Raw genomic sequence first — 25,474 nt, forward strand, 5'->3', positions numbered from 1 at the left:
ACTTTCTTAATTCTTGAATATTCTCAGTAGTTGATTTACTATTCATTTATTTGCTTTATTTATGTTTTCTTCAAATAGTTATAATTTTACTTGTCATTTCCATTCTCATGTTTTGTTTATTCTGTTTTCAGTCAGTTCAGTCACTCAGTTGTTTCTGACTCTTTGTGACCCCATGGACTGCAGCACGCCAGGTCTCCCTGTCCATCACCAGCTCCCGAAATTTACTCAAATTCATGTCCATTGAGTCGGTGATGCCATCCAACCATCTCATCCTCTTGTCATCCCCTTCTCCTCTCACCTTCGGTCTTTCCCAGCATCAGGGTCTTTTCAGTGAGTCAGTTCTTTGTATCAGCTGGCCAGTATTAGAGTTTCAGCTTCAGCATCATTCCTTCCAATGAATATTCAGGACTGATTTCCTTTACGATTGACTGACTGTATCTCCTTGCAGTCCAAGTGACTCACTCTCAAGAGTCTTCTCCAACACCACAGTTCAAAAGCATCAATTCTTTGGTGCTCAGCTTGCTTTATAGTCCAACTCTCACATCCATACATGATCGCTGGAAAAACCATAGCTTTGACAGGATGGACCATTGTTGGCAAAGTAATGTCTCTGCTTTTTAATATGCTGTCTAGGTTGGTCATAGCCTTTCTTCCAGGGAGCAAGCATCTTTTAATTTCATGGCTGCAGTCACCATCTGCAGTGATTTTGGAGCCCAGAAAAATAAAGTCAGCCACTGTTTCCACTGTTACCCCATATTTGCAATGAAGTAATGGGACCAGATGCCTTGATCTTAGTTTTCTGAAAGTTGAGTTTTAAGCCAACTTTTTTACTCTCCTCTTTCACTTTCATCAAGAGGCTCTTTAGTTCTTCTTTACTTTCTGCCATAAGAGTGGTATCATATGTATATCAGAGGTTTTTGATATTTCTCCCAGGAATCTTGATTCCAGCTTGTGCTTCATCCAGTCCATCGTTTCTCATGATATACTCTGCATAGAAGTTAAATAAGCAGGGTGACAATATACAGCCTTGACGTACTCCTTTTCCTATTTAGAACCAGCCTGTTGTTCCATGTCCAGTTCTATCTAATGCTTCCTGACCTGCATACAGGTTTCTCAAGAGGCAGATACTCCCATCTCTTTAAGAATTTTCCACAGTTTGTTGTTGTGTTTAATTGGAAGTAATTTTACTTGTCATTTCCATTCTCATGTTTTGATTATTCTGTTTAATGAAACAGTTGATAGTTATTGTTTTGCTAACCATTGATCTGCACAGTATGAAATTGATCTGATATCCATCTGTAACTTGCCACTTTGTTGGAATGTTTGTCAAATTTTAAAGGGGACGACAGAGGATGGGATGGATGGATGGCATCACTGACTCAATGGACGTGAGTCTCAAGGAACTCCCGGAGTTGGTGATGGACAGGGAGGCCTGGAGTGCTGCGATTCGTGGGGTCACAGAGAGTCAGACACGACTGAGCGACTGATCTGATCTGATTATGCTCCTTTTCTAAAAAGGATTCAGAAAGGCTCCTAGAATAGATTCTCAACTTAAATTTCCATATATTAAATCACCAGAATATACCAAGGGAAAGATTATGCTTAGTTAGCATGTAAATTAATTAGATTTGACATTTTTGAAAGAAGAAGGTTATATGCTTTAGAACTTTGAGTTAAGTAATAAAAATTCCAATTTTATGGACTGTAAGTTCTCTCAATATAGGTAATTTTATTTTTCAGTTTGATGTATCACTTCCTCCAGTATGAAATTTTTACTTTGGCTTTCATGCTTGGTCATTGTCCTCTGAATATACAGTCCTCTTCCTACCTTGCCATTGACACATGCCTTCATTCATTAATTTATTTATCAACTGAACACCTTTGTTTTCTAAGCACAGCACAAAGTACTGTAGTTCAGTTCAGTTCAGTTCAGTCGCTCAGTCGTGTCCGACTCTTCGTGACCCCATGAATTGCAGCATGCCAGGCCTCCCTGTCCACCACCAACTCCCAGAGTTCACCCAGACCCATGTCCATCGAGTCAGTGATGCCATTCAGCCATCTCATCCTCTGCCGTACCCTTCTCCTCCTGCCCCCAATCCCTCCCAGCATCAGAGTCTTTTCCAATGAGTCAACTCTTCGCATGAGGTGGCCAAAGTACTGGAGTTTCAGCTTCAGCATCATTCCCTCCAAAGAAATCCCAGGGCTGATCTCCTTCAGAATGGACTGGTTGGATCTCCTTGCAGTCCAAGGGACTCTCAAGAGTCTTCTCCAACACCACAGTTCAAAAGCATCAATTCTTCGGCACTCAGCTTTCTCCACAGTCCAACTCTCACATCCATACATGACCACAGGAAAAACCATAGCCTCGACTAGACGGACCTTTGTTGGCAAAGTAATGTCTTTGCTTTTGAATATGCTATCTAGGTTGGTCATAACTTTCCTTCCAAGGAGTAAGCATCTTTTAATTTCATGGCTGCAGTCACCATCTGCAGTGATTTTGAAGCCCCCCAAAATAAAGTCTGACACTGTTTCCACTGTTTCCCCATCTATTTCCCATGAAGTGATGGGACCAGATGCCATGATCTTCGTTTTCTGAATGTTGAGCTTTGGCCAACTTTTTCACTCTCCTCTTTCACTTTCATCAAGAGGCTTTTTAGTTCCTCTTCACTTTGTGCCAAAAGGGTGGTGTCATCTGCATATCTGATGACAAAGGTTATTGATATTTCTCCCGGCAATCTTGATTCCAGCTTGTGTTTCTTCCAGTCCAGCGATTTTCATGATATACTCTGCATATAAGTTAAATAAGCAGGGTGACAATATACAGCCTTGATGTACTCCTTTTCCTATTTGGAACCAATGTGTTGTTCCATGTCCAGTTCTAACTGTTGCTTCCTTACCTGCATAGAGGTTTCTCAAGAGGCAGGTCAGGTGGTCTGGTATGCCCATCTCTTTCAGAATTTTCCACAGTTTATTGTGATCCACACAGTCAAAGGCTTTGGCATACTCAATAAAGCAGAAATACATGTTTTTCTGGAACTCTCTTCCTTTTTCCATGATCCAGTGGATGTTGGCAATTTGATCTCTGGTTCCTCTGCCTTTTCTAAAACCAGCTTAAACATCAGGAAGTTCACGGTTCACGTATTGCTGAGGCCTGGACTGGAGGATTTTGAGCATTACTTTACTAGCATGTGAGATGAGTGCAATTGTGCGGTAGTTTGAGCATTCTTTGGCATTGCCTTTCTTTGGGATTGGAATGAAAACTCACCTTTTGCAGTCCTATGGCCACTGCTGAGTTTTCCAAATTAACTGGCATATTGAGTGCAACACTTTCACAGCATCATCTTTCAGGATTTGAAATAGCTCAACTGAAATTCCATCACCTCCACTAGCTTTGTTTGTAGTGATGCTTTCTAAGGCCCACTTGACTTCACATTCCAGGATGTCTGGCTCTAGGTCAGTGATCACATCATCATGATTATCTGGGTCATGAAGATCTTGTTTGTATAGTTCTGTGTATTCTTGCCATCTTTTCTTAATATCTTCTGCTTCTGTTAGGTCCATACCATTTCTGTCCTTTATTGAGCCCATCTTTGCATGAAATGTCCCCTTGGTATCTCTAATTTTCTTGAAGAGATCTCTAGTCTTTCCCATTCTGTTGTTTTCCTCTATTTCTTTGCATTGATCACTGAGGAAGGCTTTCTTGTCTCTTCTTGTTGTTCTTTAGAACTTTCATTCAGATGCTTATAACTTTCCTTTTCTCCTTTGCTTTTCACTTCTCTTCTTTTCACAGCTATTTGTAAGGCCTCCCCAGACAGCCATTTTGCTTTTTTGCATTCTTTTCCATGGGGATGGTCCTCATTCCTGTCTCCTGTATAATGTCACGAACCTTCCATAGTTCATCAGGCACTCTATCTATCATATCTGGGCCCTTAAATCTATTTCTCACTTCCACTGTATAATCATAAGGGATTTGATTTAGGTCATACCTGAATGGTCTAGTGGTTTTCCCTACTTTCTTCAATTTAAGTCTGAATTTGGTAATACGGAGTTCATGGTCTGAGCCACAGTCAGCTCCTGGTCTTGTTTTTGTTGACTCGATAGAGCTTCTCCATCTTTGGCTGCAAAGAATATAATCAATCTGATTTTGGTGTTGACTATCTGGTGATGTCCATGTGTAGAGTCTTCTCTTGTGTTGTTGGAAAAGGGTGTTTACTATGACCAGTGCATTTTCTTGGCAAAACCCTATTAGTCTTTGCCCTGCTTCATTGCGTATTCCAAGGCCAAATTTGCCTGTCACTCCAAGTGTTTCTTGACTTCCTACTTTTGCATTCCAGTCCCCTATAATGAAAAGGACATCTTTTTTGGGTGTTAGTTCTAAAAGGTCTTGTAGGTCTTCATAGAACCGTTCAACTTCAGCTTCTTCAGCATTACTGGTTGGGGCATAGACTTGAATTACTGTGATATTGAATGGTTTGCCTTGGAAACAAACAGAGATCATTCTGTCGTTTTTGAGATTGCATCCAAGTACTGCATTTCGGACTCCTTTGTTGACCATGATGGCTACTCCATTTCTTTTGAGGGATTCCTGCCCGCAGTAGTAGATATAATGGTCATCTGAATTAAATTCACCCATTCCAGTCCATTTTAGTTCACTGATTCCTAGAATGTTGACATTCACTCTCGCCATCTCTTGTTTGACCACTTCCAATTTGCCTTGATTCATAGACCTGACATTCCAGGTTCCTATGCAATATTGCTCTTTACAGCATCGGACCTTGCTTCTGTCACCAGTCACATCCACAGCTGGGTATTGTTTTTGCTTTGGCTCCATCCCTTCATTCTTTCTGGAGTTACAGTGGATTTAAGATGTGAACATGATATATTGTTATCGGTTAAGAGCTTCAGAATTATACAGGCATGGATTCATCTTGCTACTTGATAACACTGTGGCATTGGGCATATTATTTAACATCTCTGCATCTTAGTTTTATCATCTCTAAAAAGGAAATATAAAATATTTCTACTTTATAGCCTCTTCTATGTATAATTCTTGAGGTAAGGTCTGTCAACTACTTTGCACTGTCTTTAGCACATAGTAAGTGCTTAGAAATGGTTCTGGTAATTGTTAATTACTATAACTACTCCTACCACAAAAATCATCACACATGAAAAACATCATTGGGTATTTTGTCACAGTATATAACACATCATTTTCCTAAAGCAATAGTGTACAAAGATTGAAACTTTAAAAGCATGTACCCTAATAATTGAACTAAATTTTTTGAAAGAGATAAAAGTAATTTAATATTCTGTAGTTGTACTGTTAAATGTGGCCTCTGTTGATTTCTTACTAACTTTGAGTGGGCAAATTTAAATTTTATTTATATTACATTTTAGATCTAGTTTTGTGAAATTGTTTATTGACTTCAGAATAAATAGAGTTGCTTTGTAATTAGTGACTTAGCAGTTGGACAGTTCTTTCCATTTTATTGTTTTGGCATCCTTTGCTTAAATAAGGCTTATTGAGTTAAGTATTTTTCACAACATGATAGTAAATACTTCACGTTATTCTTCTTTTATACTTTCTCTGGACTTTGCAAATGGCGTAGCTCAGTTCTCTTTCCTCTTTTAGTATTAAAATTAGCTATTGATCCATTTGATTTACTTTTCACAGTTTTGAAGATCAGTAATGTCCATAAGGAATGTCTTAATTTTTAAACTTCTATTGGAATCTTAAAGCTGGTTCTAGAAATCTTTACATTCATTGACACCTTTGGTGAATGACCCCTCAAGTGGAAAACTGCTCAAAGTGCTCAGATGGTGTTTGGATAACATTTTCATTGTGTAATTTTGAAAAGAGCGTAGGAACAGGAGCTTTTTACTTGTAGCCCCAATTTTTTTATTGAGGGAGAAAAATGGAATTCATAGAGTGAATTCCAAGTAGAACACAAAACTATTTGAGAACTAATCTTCTGTTCTTTTTCTTTTTTCTGTTTCTAAAAGAAAGTCACAGACTTGATATCTTACAGCTGATAAATGGCCCAGCTGAAATGCTTCATAGAAGAGAATGTAGGATTTAGAGTAATATTATATTTTTTTATTTTTTGTTAAACTGAAATTTTTCAGTATATTTAATTAGTTCATCTTTATCAGTAGGACCAAGTATAAAACTTTAGGAAAGAAACTTACTTAAACCCTATTAAAGGTAAAAACATTAGAAATTAAAATGGTTGATGACAGCAGGATTTTGGATTGGTATAGGAAAGGTCAGTGAAACCCCAAAACATTTATTTGAAGACTAAACAGATATATGTTGTTAATGTCAATGGGTTAGGACTTACATGAGTTAAAAGAGAATAGGAAGAGAGCAAGTAGAGACAGTAAGTACTGATAACTCCTGAGGATCATTGCTATAAAGAAAGTAAAGTAATGGGTGATAGTCTGAGAGAGATATAGGTTTAATAGCTTGAGAGAGATGTAGGAAGAATTTTTTATTTGTTTTGTTTTATTGAGAACAATAAATTTGATTTGTTTTATTTATTGAAAAATATTAGAACGTGTTTGTGTTTATATGTGTTCTGTTAAAAAGCAAAATTTAATCATGTTCGGCAGATTGGGGATAGTTTCTTCAGCATTTACTTCAGGTTGACAGGAAGTAATGGGAGCCACTATGTAAGTTCAGAGTTTGTCTTTCTTTTTATTTATTTATTTTATTTTATTTTTAAACTTTACATAATTGTATTAGTTTTGCCAAATATCAAAATGAATCCGCCACAGGTATTAGAGTTTGTCTTTCAATAAGGACATGGACAGTACACCCATGGTAATAGATGGGAGGGCAGAATGTATGGAAGTAAATATAGGTAGGTTATTGATCTAGTGGTAAGAGAAGAGGAGGTTTTCTTCTAATTGCTTTAATTTTCCATCAACTGATAGTATCTGAAAGAGGGGGAAAGAAATGGACTAGGAAAGTGAAACGGAAAGAAAGCTCTGGAAGACCATACATTTCAAGGAAAAAAACCTGGCCTGTTTTGCATATTTCTGTTACCAGTGTGGCCCTTGAAGTTAATATTTGGATCATGATTATACTCTACTCTGTTTCAGAGAATTATTTTTTTCTTATTCCTCAACTCCTTTTAGGGGGAAAATAAAAAAATAGCTGTTACTTTGGACAGGGCTGGGTATCTATTTTTTACTTAAGAATAATAATAAAGTAATGTTTGATGGTCTTCTAAGTTAAAAAGCATATTCAGTTGCTCATTTGTATTTATACTTATTAACTACAGTGTTAAAAAACAAAGAATAGAATAGTTGATATTGTTTTAACTTTGGGATTCTTTGTCATTTAAAAATTTATATCATACATTTTTCTTCTTCTTCTTCTTATAGATGTTCTTAATAGTTGCTCCTCTTTCTGTCCTCTACAACTGGAAGGATGAGCTGGACACCTGGGGATATTTCAGAGTCACTATTTTACATGGTAACAAAAAGGATAGTGAACTGATTCGTGTGAAACAGAGGAAATGTGAAATTGCTCTAACAACTTATGAAACACTGCGATTATGTCTGGATGAACTTAACAGGTAATCAGAATAATGGGAGTGATTGCATTAGTATTCTGCTTACATCAGTTGTATTTATCCCTTTGTATTGTGGGGCTTCCCAGGCAGCTCAGTGGTAAAGAATCTGCAGAGTTGAAAGAGACACAGGTTTGACCCATGGGTTGGGAAGAAACCCTGGAGGAGGAAATGGCAACCCACCCAGTATTCTTGCCAGGATAATCCCAAGGACAGAGGAGCCTGGTGGATCACAAAGTGTCGGACATGACTGAGCAACCAAACACTTCATATGTAATTTTTCTTTAAGCTCTAAATATTCTTTAGCATTATTTAATTCATTTCAAAGTTATTGAAATAGATAGTTTATAGTAATTAACTCATTTTCTAAGAAGGAAAACCTGAGTCAGGGTTTCTACAGTTCCTTATTTTATTTCCTCTATTACCTCTCCAAGCAGTGCCTGTTAATGAATAAGACTTGTCCTAAATCTCATGTACAGTGTTTTGTGTGTTTGACACCTCTAGACTAAAATAGTGAGTTTCGTGAATGATTTTACTTATGGAAGTCTGTTGTTAATGTAGAGTGGCAAAAAATACATATACATATTGAGAACCACTATTCCAAGACTACAGGTACCCTAAAGAAATGAACTGCATTTTAAGATTTTAGTGGGAAATCTAGATACAGTCAATTATGAAGTCATGTGTGTGCTATGATATGGAATAGAGGATGTTATGGGAGCTCATGAGGAGCCTGACTGCTGCAGAGTGAGGAGAGTAGTCAGAGAGCTTCCCAGAGAAGATGACCTATGAGCTTACGGAGGACTGAAAGATGAGTAGGAGTAGGAAAGAGTAGGAGAATCAAGCAAGAGGAAACAAACAACATTTGCAGGGGCCTCCTGACAACAAAGATCACAGCACTTTTTAGTAAATGAAAGCAGTTCTAATGCTTTGTGCATGTAATGACTATACCTAGAATGTAAAAGGGAAGTGGCCAGGAGACACTGGTGTGGTAAGCAAGGAACAGATCATAAGACTATTTAAAGCTTCTTAGAGGATTTTCATCTTTATCCTTAGAACAATAGAGTCTCCCTGAAGTGTTTTCAGGGGATTACTATTATGATAAAAAATTATCAGATTTGCATTTTACAAGTCATCATGTTGCTGTTTGTGCAGAGTAGAGCCAAATTGAATGGTCAAAGTCCAATTAGGAGGCTTGTTATGTCCAAATTGATGTGTTCCAGTCCCAACCCCAAGGACCTTGGAATGTAACTAAAGGTAATTAAGTTAAAATGAAACATTAAGGTGGGGACTGAGGCCAGTCTGACTGATTGTCCTTGGAAGAAGAGAAGGAGATGCCAGGAGCTCATAGACAGAGGAAACGATTCAGGAAGATACAGCAAGAGGGCAGTAGTCTGTAAGCATAGGAGTGAAAAGAAAGTGAAAGTTGCTCAGTCATGTCAGACTCTTTGTGACCCCATGGACTATATAGTCCATGGAATTCTCCAGGCTAGAATATTGGAGTGGATAGTTGTTGCCTTGTTCAGGGAATCTTCCCAACCCAGGGATTGAACCCAGGTCTCCTGCATTGAAGGCAGATTCTTTACCAGCTGAGCCACCAGGGAAGCCCAAGTGTAGGAGAGAGACCTCAATGGAAACCAAACCTGCCAACAGTTTGATTTTGGAATTCAAGCCCCCAGAAATGTTGTGTCTGGCATCTTTTGCTCATCATCATGTTTTTGAGAATCTGCTGTGTTATTGAATATATCAGTGATCATTCTGTTTAATGCTGAATTGTATTGCATTTTATAAATATATCACACTTTGTTACATATTCATTTGAGGATAGTTATTTGGGTTTTCTGGTTTTGGTTATTAAAAGTAAACATTTAAGTAATATTTATGTGTAAGACTTCTTTGATATACATTGTAATTTCTCTTGGATAAATTCCTGAGAATGGGATTTCTGGATTATATGATAAGTGTAAGTTTAAATCTGAAGAAACTGAGAAATCATTTTTCCAGAGTGGGTGTACCATTTTACTCCAACTAGCAACCTATTAGAATTCATTTGCTTCGTATACTCACCAGTATTTGGTATAATCTGTCTTTTTGTTTTTAGTGTGTATAATGGTATCCCATTACAATGTAATTTGCCTTTATCTGATCTATGTACACTTGAAAAAAGTGTTTGTTCTATAATTGTTGGGTATACTGTTCTATAAATATCAGTAAAGTCAGTTTGGTTAGGTGTTGTTCAAGCATTCTCTGTCTTTACTGATTTTCTTCCCAGTTGGTTTACAGTTTCTGAGAGAGGAATATTGAAATCTTCAATTACAATTATAGATTTGTTTATTTCTCCTTTTATTTCAGTCAGTCTTCAATTCATATATTTTGAAGCTCTGTACTTAGGTACACACATATCGATGATTAGTATTTTTTCCTTGTGAATTGACCCTTTTATCATTAAAAATGCTCCTTTTATGTCTGTAATCATGTAATTTTCTCTGATGTTAATATAAACAATACAGTCTTATCCTTACTGTATGTTTATCATTTTCCAGCTTTTAATTTTTATCTGTTCTTTAAGGTGAGTCTCTTGTGGTTAGCATATTATCAGGTCTTGCATTTTTATTTATTTGGATATCTGTGCCTTTTTATTTGGAGTGTTTAGTTTATTTACACTTAATGTGGTGATTTAGAGCAACCATTTTTGTAAGCTCTAGACTTTTATTTTACTCCATTTACAAACTCATAAGTTTGCCTGTTAGTATATCCTATATGCGGTCAGAAGACAGGAACAATCTGAGGCATGAAGTTAAGTAACTTGCAGAAGCCTGCAACAAGTAAGTCAGGGTGAACAAGAGGTTTAAACTTTGACTTTGAATTTAGTATGTAAGAGATACTCTACAGTTAGATAAATGTAATAAGTTTATTTATCTTAGCACCAGTCATATTTTAATTTTTGTTTGACTGTCTACCCCTTCAGACTGTGAGGTCTTTGATACAGGATAATTTCTATGTTTCAGTGCTTATTATACTTCCAGGCATATAATTGTGTTAGATAGTTATTTTCTGTGTATGTTACAAATATTAAATAAGAATTCCAAAGTAGAGTTATGTAAATATAAATCAAATTTCTGTGTAAAATAAGAAAAATAAAGTGTTTCAGTTTTTGTGGTATTCAGATTTCCTTTGTTTGAATAGTTTTATTTGACAAATATTCAAAATAATTTATATCAATCTGAGTAAATACTAAGTAATTTTTGTGAGATTGTTCTAAATGATAGACCAGGATTTATCATAGACAATATACAGAGTAGATAAACACTATAGGAGTGGAGCTGTATCTCTTTTTGTTATTACTGTTAATGTTTTACTTTATTTTTATCAAAGTTATATACGCATATTATTTCAAGAGCCAAATATGCATACAGTTCATTCCTGTCTGCCACAACCATTGCCTTTTCTTCAGAGCCAGTCACTTTCAGTTCTTTTACTTATCTTTTTAGTGTTTACTTTCATATCTCAAAGATCACATTCATGCTGCAACTTAAAACTTATTTCAGTTTTCAGCATCACTTGTTGATTTACTATAATGAAAAATGACGATTTTGTTGTATTTTGCCCTTCTGTTGCTTGCTTTACAGTGTCCTGGCTGGGATAGTTTGTGTGATAGGGAATAGTGTATAGGAGATCCAACAACTTCTTAAACAGACTGTTGAACATTTTGTGGTTGTTCAGTCACTAAGGCATGTCCTACTCTTTGCAACCCCATGCACTAGAGTGTTCCAGGCTTCCCTGTCCTTCAGTGTGTTCCAGAGTTTGCTGAAATTCACGTCCTGCGAATCAGTGATCCTGTCTGACCATCTCATCCTCTGCTGCCCCCTTTCCTTTTACCATCAGTCTTTTCCAGCATCAGGGTCTTTTCCAGTGAGTCAGCTCTTCCCATCAGGTGGCCAAACTATTGGAGCTTCAGCATCATTCCTTCAAATGAATATTCAGAATTAATTTCCTTTAGTATTGACTGGTTTGATTTCCTTGCTGTCCAAGGGAATCTCGAGTCTTCTCCAGCACCACGATTTGAAAGCATCAGTTCTTCAGTGCTCAGCCTTCATTATGGTCCAGCTCTGACATAGGTACATGACTAATGGAAAAACCATAGCTTTGAATATGGACCTTTGCTGGCAAAGTGATGTCTCTGGTTGTAAAAATACTGACTAGGTTTGTCATAGCTTTCCTCCGAAGAAGCAAGTGTCTTTTAATTCATGGCTGTAGTCACCGTCCACAGTGATTTTGGAGCCCAAGAGAATAAAATCTGTCACCATTTCCTCATCTGTTTGCCATGAAGTGATGGGGCCAGAAGCCCTGATTTTAGTTTATTGAACGTTTAGTTTTAACCCAGCTTTTTCACCTTCCTCTTTCACCCTCATCAAAAGGCTTTTTGCTTCCTCATCACTTTCTGCCATTAGAATGGTTTCATTTGCATATCTAAGGTTATTAATATTTCTCCTGGCAATCTTGATGCCATCTTGTGATTCATCCAGCCCAGCATTTTGCTTGATGTACTCTGCATAGAAGTTAAATAAGTGACACCATACAGCCTTGTCATACTCTTTGCCCAATTTTGAGCCATTCTGTTGTTCTATCTCCAGTTCTAACGGTTGATTATTGACCTGCATAAAGGTTTCTCTGGACACAGGTAAGATCTGGTTTTCCCATCTGTTTAAGAATTTTCTACAATTTGTTGAGATCCACACAGTCAAGGTCTTTAGCATAGTCAATGAAGCAGAAGTAGATGTTTTTCTGGAATTCTCTTCCTTTCTCTTTGATCCAACAAATGTTAGCCATTTGATCTCTGGTTCCTCTGACTTTTCTAAACCCATCTTATTCATCTGAAAGTTCTCAGTTCATGTACTGCTGATGCCTCACCTGAAGGATTTTGAGCATTACCTTGATAGCATGTGAAATGAGTGCAATTGTATAATAGTTTGAATATTCTTTGGCATTGCCCTTCTTTGGGATTGGAATGAAAACTGACCTTTTCCAGTCTGGTAGCCATTGCTGAGTTTTCTAAATTTGCTGGCATACTGAGTGCAGCACTTTAACATCATCTTTTAGGATTTGAAATGCTTCAGCTGGAATTCTATCACTTCCTCTAGCTTTGTTTGTAGTAAGCTTCCTAAGGCCTACTTGACTTCACACTCTAGGATGTCTGGCTCTGAGTGAGTGAACGCACCATTGTGGTTATACCAGTCTTTAAGACCTTTTTTGTATAGTTCTTGCCACGTCTTCTTAATCTCTTTTACTTTTGTTAGTTCCTTACCGTTTCTTTACTTTATCTTGCTCATCCTTGCATGAAATGTTCCCTTAGTATATCATTTACTTGGCAAGATCTCTAGTCTTTCACATTCTTTTCTTTTCCTCTCTTTCTCTGCATTGTTCACTTAAGAAGGCTTTCTTATCTCTCCTTGCTGTTCTCTGGAACTCTGCATTCAGTTGGGTATATATTTCCCTTTCTCCTTTGCCTTTCACTTCTCTTCTTTTTTCAGCTATTTGTAAAGCTTGCTCAGACAACCACTTTGCCTTTTTGCATTTTTTTTTTCTTGTTGTGATTTTGGTCACTGCCTCCCATACAATGTTATGAACCTCTGTCCATAGTTCTTCAGGTACTCTATCAGATCTAATCCCTGAATGTTTTTATCACCTCTACTGTATAATCATAAGGGATTTGATTAAGGTCATACCTGAATGCCTAGTGGTTTTCCCTACTTTCTTCAGTTTAAGCCTGAATTTTGCAGTATGGCAATGGCACCCCACTCCAGTACTCTTGCCTGGAAAATCTCATGGATGGAGGAGCCTGGTAGGCTACAGTCCATGGGGTCGTGAAGAGTCAGACACGACTGAGCGACTTTCCTTTGACTTTTCACTTTCATGCGTTGGAGAAGGAAATGGCAACCCACTCCAGTGTTCTTGCCTGGAGAATCCCAGGGACAGGGGAGCCTGGTGGGCTGCCGTCTATGGGGTCGCACAGAGGCAGACACGATTGAAGTGACTTACCTTACCTTTGCAATATGGAGCTGAGGATACTGATATTGATGATATAGAGCCATAGTCAGTTCCCAGTCTTGTTTTTGCTGACTGTATAGAGCTTCTCCATCTTCGGCTGCAAAGACTATAATCAATCTGATTTCAGTATTGACCATCTGGTGATGTCCATGTGTAGAGCTGTCTCTTATGTTGTTGGTAGAGGGTGTTTGCTATGACTAGTGTGTTCTTTTGGCAAAATTCTATTAATCTTTGTCCTGCTTCATTTTGTACTCTAAGGCCAAACTTGCCTTTTACTCCAGGTATCTCTTAACTTCCTGCTTTTTTTCATTCCAATCCCCTAAGATGAAAAAGACATCATTTTTTGCTGTTAGTTCCAGAAGATCTTTTAGGTCTTCACAGAACCATTTGGCATTAGTGATTAGGGCATAGACTTGGGTCACTATGATGTTGAAATGGTTTTCCTTGGAAACAGCCAAGATCTATCGTTTTTGTGATTGCACCCAAGTGTTGCATTTCAGACTTTTGTTGACTATGAGGGTTACTCCATTTCTTCTAAGGGATTCTTAACCACAGTAACAGATGTAATGATAACCTGAATTGGAATCAAGATTGCCGGGAGAAATATCTATAACCTCAGATATGCAGATGATACCACCCTTATGGCAGAAAGTGAAGAACTAAAGAGCCTTTTGATGAAAGTGAAAGAGGAGAGTGAAAAGGTTGGCTTAAAACTCAACATTCAGAAAATTAAGATCATGGCATCTGGTCCCATCATTTCATGGCAAATAGATGGGGAAACAGTGGAAACAGTGGCTGACTTTATTTTTCTGGGCTCCAAAATCACTGTAGATGGTGACTGCAGCCATGAAATTAAAAGATGCTTACTCCTTGGAAGGAAAGTTATGACCAACCTAGACAGCATATTCAAAAGCAGAGACATTACTTTGTCAACAAAGGTCTATCTAGTCAAGGCTATGGTTTTTCCAGTGGTCATGTATGGATGTGAGAGTTGGACTGTGAAGAAAGCTGAGCGCCGAAGAATTGATGCTTGGTATTGGAGAAGCCTCTGAGAGTCCCTTGAACTGCAAGGAGATCCAACCGGTACATCCTAAAGGAGATCAGTCCTGGGTGTTCATTGGAAGGACTGATGTTGAAGCTGAAACTCCAATACTTTGGCCACCTGACGCTAAGAGCTGACTCATTTGAAAAGACCCTGATGCTGGGAGGGATTGAGGGCAGGAGGAGAAGGGGATGACAGAGGATGAGATAGTTGGATGGCATCACCGACTCAACAGACATGGGTTTGGGTTAACTCCGGGAGTTGGTGACAGACAGGGAGGCCTGGCGTGCTGCAGTTCATGGGGTTGCAAAGAATCAGATACAACTGAGCTACTGAACTGAATTAAATTTGCCCATTCCCGTCCATTTTAGTTCACTGATTCCTAAGATGTCGATGTTCAGTTTTGCCATCTCCTGCTTGAGCACATGCAATTTACCTGATTCATGGACCTAACATTCCAGGTTCCTATGCAATATTGTTCTTTACAACATCGGACTTTACTTTCAGCACCACACAACCGCAACTGAGAATCATTTCTACTTTGGCCCAGCCTCTTCATTCTCTGGAGCTATTAGTAATTGCCCTCTTCCCTAGTAGCATATTGGACACCTTCTGACCTGGGGGGCTCATCTTCCAGCATCATATTTTTTTGCCTTTCATACTGTTCATGGGTTTCTTGCAACAAGAATACTGGAGGGGTTTGACATTCCCTCCTCCAGTGAACCACATTATGTCAGTGTTGAACATTTACCTAATCCAGTTTCCATAGGCATCTGGTCGTTTAAGAACTCAATAACATTAATTAAGAACTCAATAACATTAATTAGATTGTTTCTTGGCTTTCTCTGCTACTGGCATGGGATACTCCTTCCTCTGTTTCATAAGTTGTTTTGTTCATCTTCGTCCCTGCCTTTAAAATCTTGTGATTGTTTTTTCCTCCTTTCCTTTGTTCTTAATCTCTTGTTCTTTATTCAACTTCATGTTAAGAAAATGATCAAACCTATAGAAAAATTGAAGTAATAGTACATGAATATCTATATACTCAATCCCTATATTCACTGGTTTTATGTGTGCTTTTTTTTTTTTGGCAAGATATAAGTTAACGTGTGTGTTGACTATTAAACCCGTTTAGTCTCTTCTAATGTAGAACATTCCCTCAACTTTAATTTTTTAATGTAAGACATTTTGAGGAGACCAGGCCAGTTGTCGTTTAGGGTGTCTCACAAATTTATCTGATTGCTTTTTCAAAGAGTTGTGTATTCCTCTACCATATATATTTTGGTAAGCTGATTTTGATCTAAAGACTTAATTAGATTCAGATCAGACATTTTTGACTAGAATGCTTCATAAATGATACTGTGGACTTCATATTATGTTACATCAGGAAATGTTAATGTCATGTTGTTCTATTATTAAGGTTGCAAAGTTTGTCCTATTGGCTAAGGAGATGATCATCAGATCTCTTCACCTTAAAGATATGTTTCTCCCTTTACAGTTAGAAGTAAATTGTGGGGTTATACTTTTCTGCTAGTTAAATATTCTGGTCCTTCAGTCCTTTTGCTTAGTGGTATTAACATTCAGAAATTATTGTTGTCTGAATCAGTTATTTTATTGTGTTTTCAAAATAATGTTTTCCTAAATTTATCATTTCTTTTACACTTATTAACAGCATCCTCCTACAATTAGGAATTAACCACAGTTTCAACTGACATAGCAAGGTGAATGCTTGATTCTTTTGCCGCCATTTCCAATTTTCAGACTAACGCATTGGTACGGTGGTCATCCACAAAGTTTCTCTCCCATTCCCCAACCCCCTTTTTTTGATTATCAGTGTGGACTCATAGATTATTGAGGTGCAATTTATATGCCATAGAATGTACCCATTTTAAGTATAGAATGGTTTCTAGTAAATTTATAAAGCTGTGCAGTTATCACCCCACCCCAGTTTAAGAACATTTTCATCACCTCAAACAGCTTTTTGTTTTCAATCAGTCTTTCATCCCATCTCCAGTTCTAGGCAACCACTAATCTGCTTTCTGTCTCTATAGAATTGCCTTTTCTGGAAATTTCATGTAAATTTCATACAGTATGTAGTCTTTTGTATCAGGCTTCTTTCGCTTAACATTTTTGAGGTTCCTCCTATAACATGTTTCAGTAGTTTATTCCTTTTTATTGTTGAACAGTACTATTGTATATACCTCATTTTGCTTATCTAATGAATGGACCTTTAGATTGTTTCCAGTTTGGGGCTATTATGAATAATGCTGCTGTGAACATTCATGTACAAATCTTTGAGTAAATGTAAATTTTTTATTTCTAGAGGAAAGATATCTAGGAATGAAATTGCTGAGTGGTGTAAGGAGTTTTAACATTTTAAGAAACAGCCATAGTGTTTTAGAAAAATGTCTGTACTTTGCCAAAGCAGTGTGTCTAATTTTCCTTGCAAACACTTAATTTTGTCAGTCTTTCCTGATTGCCAGTCAAATAGGTTTGTGGTGGTATCTCTCTCTTTTTTTTTTTTTTAAATTATGAACTTTTTATATGCTTATTGGCCTTTATATATCTTCTTTGGTGAAGTGTCTATTAAAATATTTTATCATCTTTTAAATTGGATTGTTTTAACTTCTGTTGAGTTGTAGTAGCTCTTTATATAATCTTATATGCAAATTCTTTTATCAGATTATGATTTGCAAATATTTTCTCAGTAGCATGTCTGTATCATGTCTTTTCATTTTCTTAATGATGTCTGGAAGAGCAAAAGTTTTTTTTAACTTTGATGCAGTTCAACTTATCAAGTTTTTTTTTATTGACCATGCTTTTGGTGTCATAGATCTAAGAAATTTTTCTTTAACCCAAAGTCACAAGAATTTTTCCTACATTTTATAACTTTTAAAATTTAGCTCTTTTTTTAGGTCTACAATGTATTTTGAGTTAATTTTTATATATGGCATGAGATAAGAGTCTAAAGTGAATTTTTTCATATAACCCTTGGATTTTTATATAGTCAATGTTTTACACTACCCTATAGTCATTATTTCTAATGATGCTTTAATTTTCTAATTAGTTTTGGTCCTGTGTTCTTTGGACATGCCCCCGTTTGTCTTTGAAAGCATCTGTGCTTTCTCAATCTCCAGTATTTCCCTTGCTGCATACCTGAAACCAACTATTTCTCCGTGGGATCCTGCTTCCTTTTCGTGGATTGACTGCTATGGTTGTTCACTGCTGTTGGGGTAATAATCAATCCTAAACCTTTTTAGCAGGCAGAGCTATGTAGTGCAACTTTGTAGAAGTCATGAGATTATATTGATATTTTTCATTCATAATTAGCATTATAAGTTTTGCTTATTTTATATTTATTTTTCTTTTTTATTACTTTTAAAAGATTCCTTTTGTGATTTTAGTCATGGTTAAATGAGTTATTTCTTTTCATTGTCCCTAAACAGAATCTCTGCCCTTTTGTCTCCCTACACATTTTACTTTCATGGGTTGTCCAAACTTGTGATCATTTAAAACAACTAAGTGAAAATTCTGTGGAATCATCAGAGAGTAGAGAAGAAAAACTCCAAAACTTTGGTAGAGAAAACTGGCTAAAATTATATAGACTAAGAAAGGGACATTTTTTCAACCTTTTTTCCTTTTTGTCTCACTTTGTAGTTTGGAATGGTCAGCTATCATTGTAGATGAAGCTCATAGAATCAAGAATCCAAAGGCTAGAGTAACAGAAATTATGAAAGCTTTAAAATGTAATGTCCGAATTGGCCTCACTGGAACCATTCTTCAGAACAACATGAAAGAATTGTGGTGTGTTATGGACTGGTGAGTTTAGAAAATTATTTTCTACTTTCTTAACCTTTTTTCCTAATTATTTGTTTCTGAAAAAAATTAGTTGTCTGTTTACAGAGGTGTTTTCTCCCAAACATAGTATGCACAGTAGAGTCCCAGGAAAACCCAGCTTTATGTATTACTCCTGGTCCCTGAAATAAATATCTGAAGTAATTTACCAGTCCCATCATCTTCTTATAGTTATTCACTGAAATTGTCATGAAGAACATTCTGCTTTCTTGCCTTTTGTTACTGTTATCCTTAATAAACACGTGACTTAGTGTATATTTCTTAAGAGCAAAAAGAAGTCTGTTTCTTATTAGTTTAATAAAGCCTTAACATTTTTCTTATTGCCTTTATAAAGGGCTGTGCCAGGACTATTAGGTAGCAGGATCCACTTCAAGAAGCAGTTTTCTGACCCAGTAGAACATGGTCAGAGACACACAGCAACAAAAAGGGAACTAGCTACGGGCCGAAAGGCCATGCAGCGGCTCGCAAGAAAGATGTCTGGGTGGTTTCTCAGACGAACCAAGACTCTAATCAAGGATCAGTTGCCTAAGAAGGAAGACCGGGTGAGAACCGCTTTTGTGTATATTAGGAATTCCTTGTCATGTTTTATTTATTCTGAAAATACTTCTTTTGAAGAGGAAATCTATCTCCTGTGGTGTTTTATGAATACAGTTTTTTAGCATTTTACTCAGTGTGAAAAAAGTTGTTATGTGCAGAATTTCATAAAATATTAATTGAGCCTGAGAAATCTTCCTCACTAACTTTACTAACATTTTATCTAACAGGTCTATTATTAGTACACATTAAACTCATTTCTCTTATTTTAGAACACGAAGGCCTTGATACAATTCTTCCTCAACGAAGAAAGAACTTCTTGCCCTAATGTGTTTTCTGTTCATATTTTGCCCATCTTATACTGTCTGCTGTCTGTAATCCAGTATGTAGTGTGCTGTGCTTAGTCACTGTCATGTCTGACTCTTTGCCACCCCATGGACTGTAGCCCGCCAGGCTCTTCTGTCCATGGGGACTCTCCAGGCAAGAATACTGGAGTGGGTTGCCATGCCTTCCTCCAGAGGATCTTCCCAACCCAGGGATCAAAGCCAGGTCTCCTGCATTGTAAGAAGATTCTTTACCATCTGAGCCACCAGGGAAGCCCAAGAATACTGGAGAGGGTAGCTTATCCCTTCTCCAGGGAGTCTTCCTGACCCAGGAATCAAACCGGGTCAGTGCAATCTCCTGCTTTGCAGGCAGATTCTTTACCAGCTCAGCTACCTGGGAAGCCCATAACCCAGTATGAAAAGTGAAGGTGAAAGTCAGTCAGTCGCGTCCAACTCTTTGTGACCCCATGGACCATACAGTCCATGGAATTCTCCAGGCCAGAATACTGGAGTGGGTAGCCTTTCCTTCTCCAGGTGATCTTCCCAACCCAGGGATTGAACTCAGGTCTCCTGCACTGCAGGCAGGTTCTTTACCAGCTCAGTCATAAGGGAAGCCCATAACCCAGTATATTCTTTGGTATTTTAATTCTCACTACAGAACAAAGTAGTTAAAAGCTTCTTTTTAATAGTTAAATTTCCTGTAGAATGCAATGTATATTTGCACAACTAATTTTAAGAGTTTGCATGAAAATTACAATTAAATTCTGTTAATTGTGTAAGAAAATTTGAAGACTTGACTTTAAGAGGATCTTTTTTATTTTTTTATTTTTTCAAACGTTAAACCTTTTATTTTGTATGGGAATATAGCTGATTTGAGCATCTTTTCATGTGTTTATTAGCCATGTATATGTCTTCTTTGGTGAAATATCTATGCAGGTCTTGTGCCCAGTTTTTGATTGGATTGTTTGTTTTTCTGGTATTGAGCTACATGAACTGATTGATATTTTGGAGATTAATTCTTTGTCAGTTGTTTCATTTACTATTATTTTCTCCCATTTTAGGGTTGTCTTTTCACATTGTTTATAGTTTCCTTTGCTGTGCAAAAGCTTTTAAGTTTAATTAGGTCCCGTTTGTTTATTTTTATTTCCTTTACTCTAGGATGTGGTTCACAGAGGGTCTCACTATGATTAATGTCAAGGACTGTAGTGTTTGTGTTTTCCTCTAAGAGATTTACAGTTTCTGGCCTTACATTTAACTCTTAAATCCATTTTGAGTTTATTTTTGTATATAATTTAAGAGGTGTTCTAGTTTCATTCTTTTTCATGTAACTGTCCAGTTTTCCCAGCACCACTCATTGAAGACTGTCTTTTCTCCACTGTATATTCCTACCTCCTTTGTCAAAGATAAGGTACCCATAGGTGTGTGGTTTTATCTCTGGGCTTTCTATATTGTTCCATTGGTCTCTATTTCTGTTTTTGTGCCAGTACCATACTGTCTTGATGACTGTAGCTTTATAATATAGTCTCAAGTCAGGAAGGTTGATTCTTCCAGCTCCACTGTTCTTTCTTAAGATAGCTTTGGCTGTTCGAGGTCTTTTGTGTTTCCATACACATTGTGAAAATTATTGTTTTGACAGTAATTTTGTCCTTTGCATTTCTTCATTGTCTGTTGTAACCTCCTTTTTCATTTCTAGTTTTCTTGATTTGATTCCTCTCCTTTTTTTTTTTTTTTTTTTGGTAGGACTTCCCTGTAGCTCAAATGGTAAAAAATCTACCTGCAATGCAGGAGACCAGGGTTTGATCCCTGAGTCAGGAAGATCCTCTGGAGAAGGGAATGGCAATCCACTCCAGTATTCTTGTCTGGAGAATCCCAGAGAAGCCTGGTGGGCTACAGTCCGTGGGGTTGCAAAGAGTCGGACATGACTGAGCGACTAACATTTCACTTCACGTCCCTTTTTTTCCTTGATGAGTCTAGCTAATGAATTCTCAATTATATTTTCTCAAAAAACCAGCATTTAGTTTTATTGATCTTTGATATTATCTCCTTCATTTCATTTATTTCTACTTCGGTCTTTATGGTTTCTTTCCTTCTACTAACTTCAGGGGCTTTTTTTTCCGCTCGTCTTTTTCTGGTTGCTTTAGGTGTAGAGTTAGGTTGTTTATTTGATGTTTCTCCTGTTTCTTGAAGTAGGATTATATTGCTGTAAACTTGCCTCTTACGGTGCTGCTTTTCCTCCATCCCAGATTTTGAATTGTCCTGTTTTCATTGTTGTTTGCTTCTAGGTATTTTTTGATTTCCTCTTTAATTTCTTTAGTGACCTCTTAGTTACTCAGAAGCATATTGTTTATCCTCCATGTGTTTGTAGTTTATTTTATAGCTTTTCTCCTGTAGTGGTTATCTAATCTTATAGTGTTATAGTCAGAAAAGATGCTTGAAATGACCTCCCTTTTTTAAAATTTACCAAGGCTTGATTTATGACCTAAGGTGTGGTCTGTTCTGGAGAATGTTCTATGTGCATTTGAGAAATAAGTGAAATCTACTGTTTTTAAATGAAATCCCCTGTACATATCTATTAGGTCCAACTGTTTCAGTGTATCACTTAAAGCTTGTTTCTCCTTATTAGTTTTTTGTTTCGATGATCTGTCCATTGGTGTCAATGGGGTGTTAAAGTACCCCACTATTATTGTGTTTCTGTCCATTTTCCCTTTAATAGTTGTTAGAATTTGCCTCGTGTATTGAGGTGCTCCAATGTTGGGTGCATATATATTTATGATTCTTGTATCTTCTTACAATTGATTCCTCAATCACTATATAGTGTCCTTCATTGTCTCTTATAATGGTCTTTAACATCTGTTTTGTCTCATGTAAGTATTGGTACTCCCATTTTCTTTTCATTTCCATTTGCATGGGATATCTTTTTTCAGCCCCTCACTTTCATTCTGTAGGTGTCCGTATATCTGAGGTGGTTCTCTTTTAGACAGCATATATAGGGGTCTTGTTTATGTATCGGTTGAACCAATCTGTATCTTTTGGTTGGAGCATTTAATCCATTTACATTTAAGGTAATTATTGATATGTATGATCCTATTACCATTTACTTAATTGTTTTGGGTTTGTTTTTGTAGGCCTTTTCTTTCGCTTATGTTTCTTGTCTAGAAAAGTACCTTTAGTATTTGTTATAAAGCTGGTTTGGTGTTGCTGAATTCTCTTAACTTTGCTTGTCTGTGAAGCTTTTGATGTCTCCTCTGAATCTGAATGAAATCCTTGCTGGGTAGAGTAATCTTGGTTGTACCTTTTTCATCACTTTAAGTATTCTGCCACTCCCTTCTAGCCTGCAGTTTCTCTTGAAAAATCAGCTGTTAGCCTTATAAGGATCCCCTTGTATGTTATTTGTTGGTTTTCCTTTGCTGCTTTTAATATTTGTTCCTTGTGTTTAATTTTTGTTAGTTTGATTAATATGTGTCTTGGCATCTTTCTCCTTGGGTTTATCCTATATGGGACTCTCTGGGCTTCCTGGACTTGGGTGGCTATTTCCTTTTCCATGTCTGGGAAATTTTTGACTGTAATCTCCTCAAATACTTTCTCATAGCCTTACTTTTTTCCTTCTTCTGGGAGCCCTATAATTGGATGTTGGTGCACTTGGTGCTGTCCCAGAGGTCTCTGAGGCTCTCTTCATTCCTTTTTAGTCTTTACTCTGCTCTGCTTCAGTTATTTCTACCATTCTGTCTTTCAGCTCACATATACACTCTTCTGCCTCAGGTATTCTGCTGTTGGTTCCCTCTAGTTTAATTTTAATCTCAGTTATTGTGTTGTTCATTGTTGAGTGTCTATTCTTTATTCCTTTTAGGTTCTTGTTAAACATTTCTTTTATCTTCTCAGTCACCCCCTCCATTATATTTATCTGTGCCTCCATCTTATTTCCAAGATGTGGATCATCATTACAGTCATTATTCTGCATTCATTTTCAGGTAGACTGAATATTTCCTCTTTATTTGTTTGGTCTTGCGAGTTTTTACCATGTTCCTTCAACTGCTGCATGTTTATCTGTCTTTTCGTTTCACTTAATTTACTGTGTTTGGGGTCTCCTTTCTGCAGACTGGAAGGTCGTAGTTTCTCATAATTGTGGAGTCTGCCTCCATGGGTGAGGTTGGACCAGTGATTGTGAAGGCTTCCTAGTTTGGGGGACTTGGGCCTCTGTTCTGGTTGATGGAGCTGGATCTTGTTTCTCTGAAGGGCAATGCCATATCCAGTAGTGTGCTGGGCTGTCTGTTGGCTTGGTATGGCTTTGGGCAGCATGTCTGCTAGTGGACAGAATTGAGTTCCTATTTTGCTGAAGTTTTGACCTGAGATGTGCAGCTCTGAAGCTTGCGGCCTTTGTGGGGGGCTTGGTCTTAGCATTGAGATAGAGGCCTTTGGGAGTGCTCTTGTTGATTAACGTTCCATGGGTTTGTGAGTTCTCTGGTGATCCAGAGTCCTGGACTCAGGTCTCCCACCTAGGGAGTTCAGGTCCAACTCCTTACTATAGCATCAGGGCTTCACAGGTCACACAGCACAGAAAACAAAACCCCAAGAATAATGGTGAAAGCAACACTCAACAGGCCAGAGCACCCAAAGAAACTCACATACTTACAAAAGAGAAAGAAGAGAGAAAAAAGAGAAGAGAAGAAACAGAAAGGATAAAAACAGGAGTTAAAAAAGAGAGTAGTCAAACCAATAGGTAAACTTGAAAATGAAAATGAATACGAAAAACTAGACTAGCAAAAACACGAAATCAAAAACATGGGAAAATACAATATAACTAAAGAGTACTGTAAAAATAGGAAAATAAAATGAACGTATTTAAAAATAAGATGTTTCAAAAATAGGAAAAAGTATATTATAAAAAAGAAAAATTAAATAAAATAAAAAATAAAAATTAAAAAATTAAAAAAATTAAAATTAAAAAAGTATATTATAAAAAATTAAAAATTATATAAAAGAAAAAGAAAAATTAAAAATATATAAAAGAAAAATTAAAATTAAAAATTATATAAAAGAAAAATTAAAATTAAAAGTAATGAAGGAAATACTTTGGCCACCTGATGTGAAGAACTGACTCCTTGGAAGTCAGGAGGAAGCATCCTCCTGATGCTGGGAAAGACTGAAGGCAGGAGGAGAAGGGGACGACAGAGGATAAGATGGTTGGATGGCATCACCAACTGGATGGACTTGAGTTTGAGCAAGCTCTGGGAGTTGGTGATAGACAGGGAAGCCTGGTGTGCTGCAGTCCATGGCATCACAAAGTCAGACACAACTGAGCAACTGAACTGAACTGAATGAAGAAAAACAACATTAGAACAATACGGAAAAGAAAACAAAAATAGAATGATATTAAGAAGAATGTCCTCATGATTTCTCCATTGACTTCTCCACACAGTGTGCTCCAGTCAATCTGCCTACTCAGAAAGTCCTCCAATATTTCTAGGAAAATGTCTGGATCTGTTATTGGCAGTGTGAGGTTGGCGCAGATTCAGGTCTTCCCTTACTCCAGTTTATACTTGCTCCCCAAAGCCACAATTGCCCCTAGAGTTCGCAGTCTCAGGCTTATTGTGGGGATTTAATCCATTGCATCTGCGGCTGCAGGAGTGATTTCCCCTTTTCTCCTTTGCTCGCAGAGCTCCTGGTGTTCCACTTTGGTTCTGGCCCTGTCTCTGCTTGCAGGCTGCCCTCTGGTGTCTGTTCCCTGCCCAGACAGGAGGGGGCGAGAGTAGCAGCTTATTGGGGCTCAGTTTCTCGGTTGGGCTGGGGAGAGGTGGGGTAGGGAAGACATAGTTGGGGTGTGTGGGGAGTGCCCACTGTGACTGAGACCTGCAGGAAATCCCTGAAGTCTGAGGTGGATTGTGTGCTTCCCCAACGCAGGGGGTTGGCCCTGCGTTTGTGGGTCCCTCAGTAGAACCAAGCTGCTCAGGCTCCCAGGAAGGTATGGTCAGTGACCCATGCTCACTCACAGCATGGTGGCAGCTGTGACCTCTGGAGTCGAAACTGTAGTGGCCTCCTGTCTTCTGTCTTTGCCATTCACACCTGCTTTTCTTCTGGGGTCACAGATTGCAGCTGGCTTA

The 25,474-nt window shown here is 37.5% G+C and overlaps 1 protein-coding gene across 4 annotated transcripts in view; it reads left to right on the forward strand.

The window, feature by feature from the left end:
• The window catches only part of ERCC6L2 (ERCC excision repair 6 like 2), a 157,113-nt gene that overhangs the window by 26,546 nt on the left and 105,093 nt on the right, over nucleotides 1-25,474 (forward strand). For 3 of the 4 annotated variants that reach the window (XM_086417012.1, XM_086417013.1, XM_086417016.1), the window contains exons 4-6: nucleotides 7,390-7,583; nucleotides 18,322-18,483; nucleotides 18,854-19,061. In XM_086417012.1, the coding sequence (XP_086273138.1) occupies nucleotides 7,390-7,583; nucleotides 18,322-18,483; nucleotides 18,854-19,061 (564 nt within the window). Of the gene's footprint in view, nucleotides 1-7,389; nucleotides 7,584-17,731; nucleotides 17,898-18,321; nucleotides 18,484-18,853; nucleotides 19,062-25,474 lie in introns of all 4 variants that reach the window. The other variant, XM_086417014.1, reaches the window with a different exon arrangement.

Source organism: Bos grunniens, chromosome 8, assembly GCF_055505025.1.
Source record: "Bos grunniens cultivar Pamir isolate PY7600 chromosome 8, Bosgru_T2T1.0, whole genome shotgun sequence".
Lineage (NCBI taxonomy): Eukaryota > Metazoa > Chordata > Mammalia > Artiodactyla > Bovidae > Bos > Bos grunniens.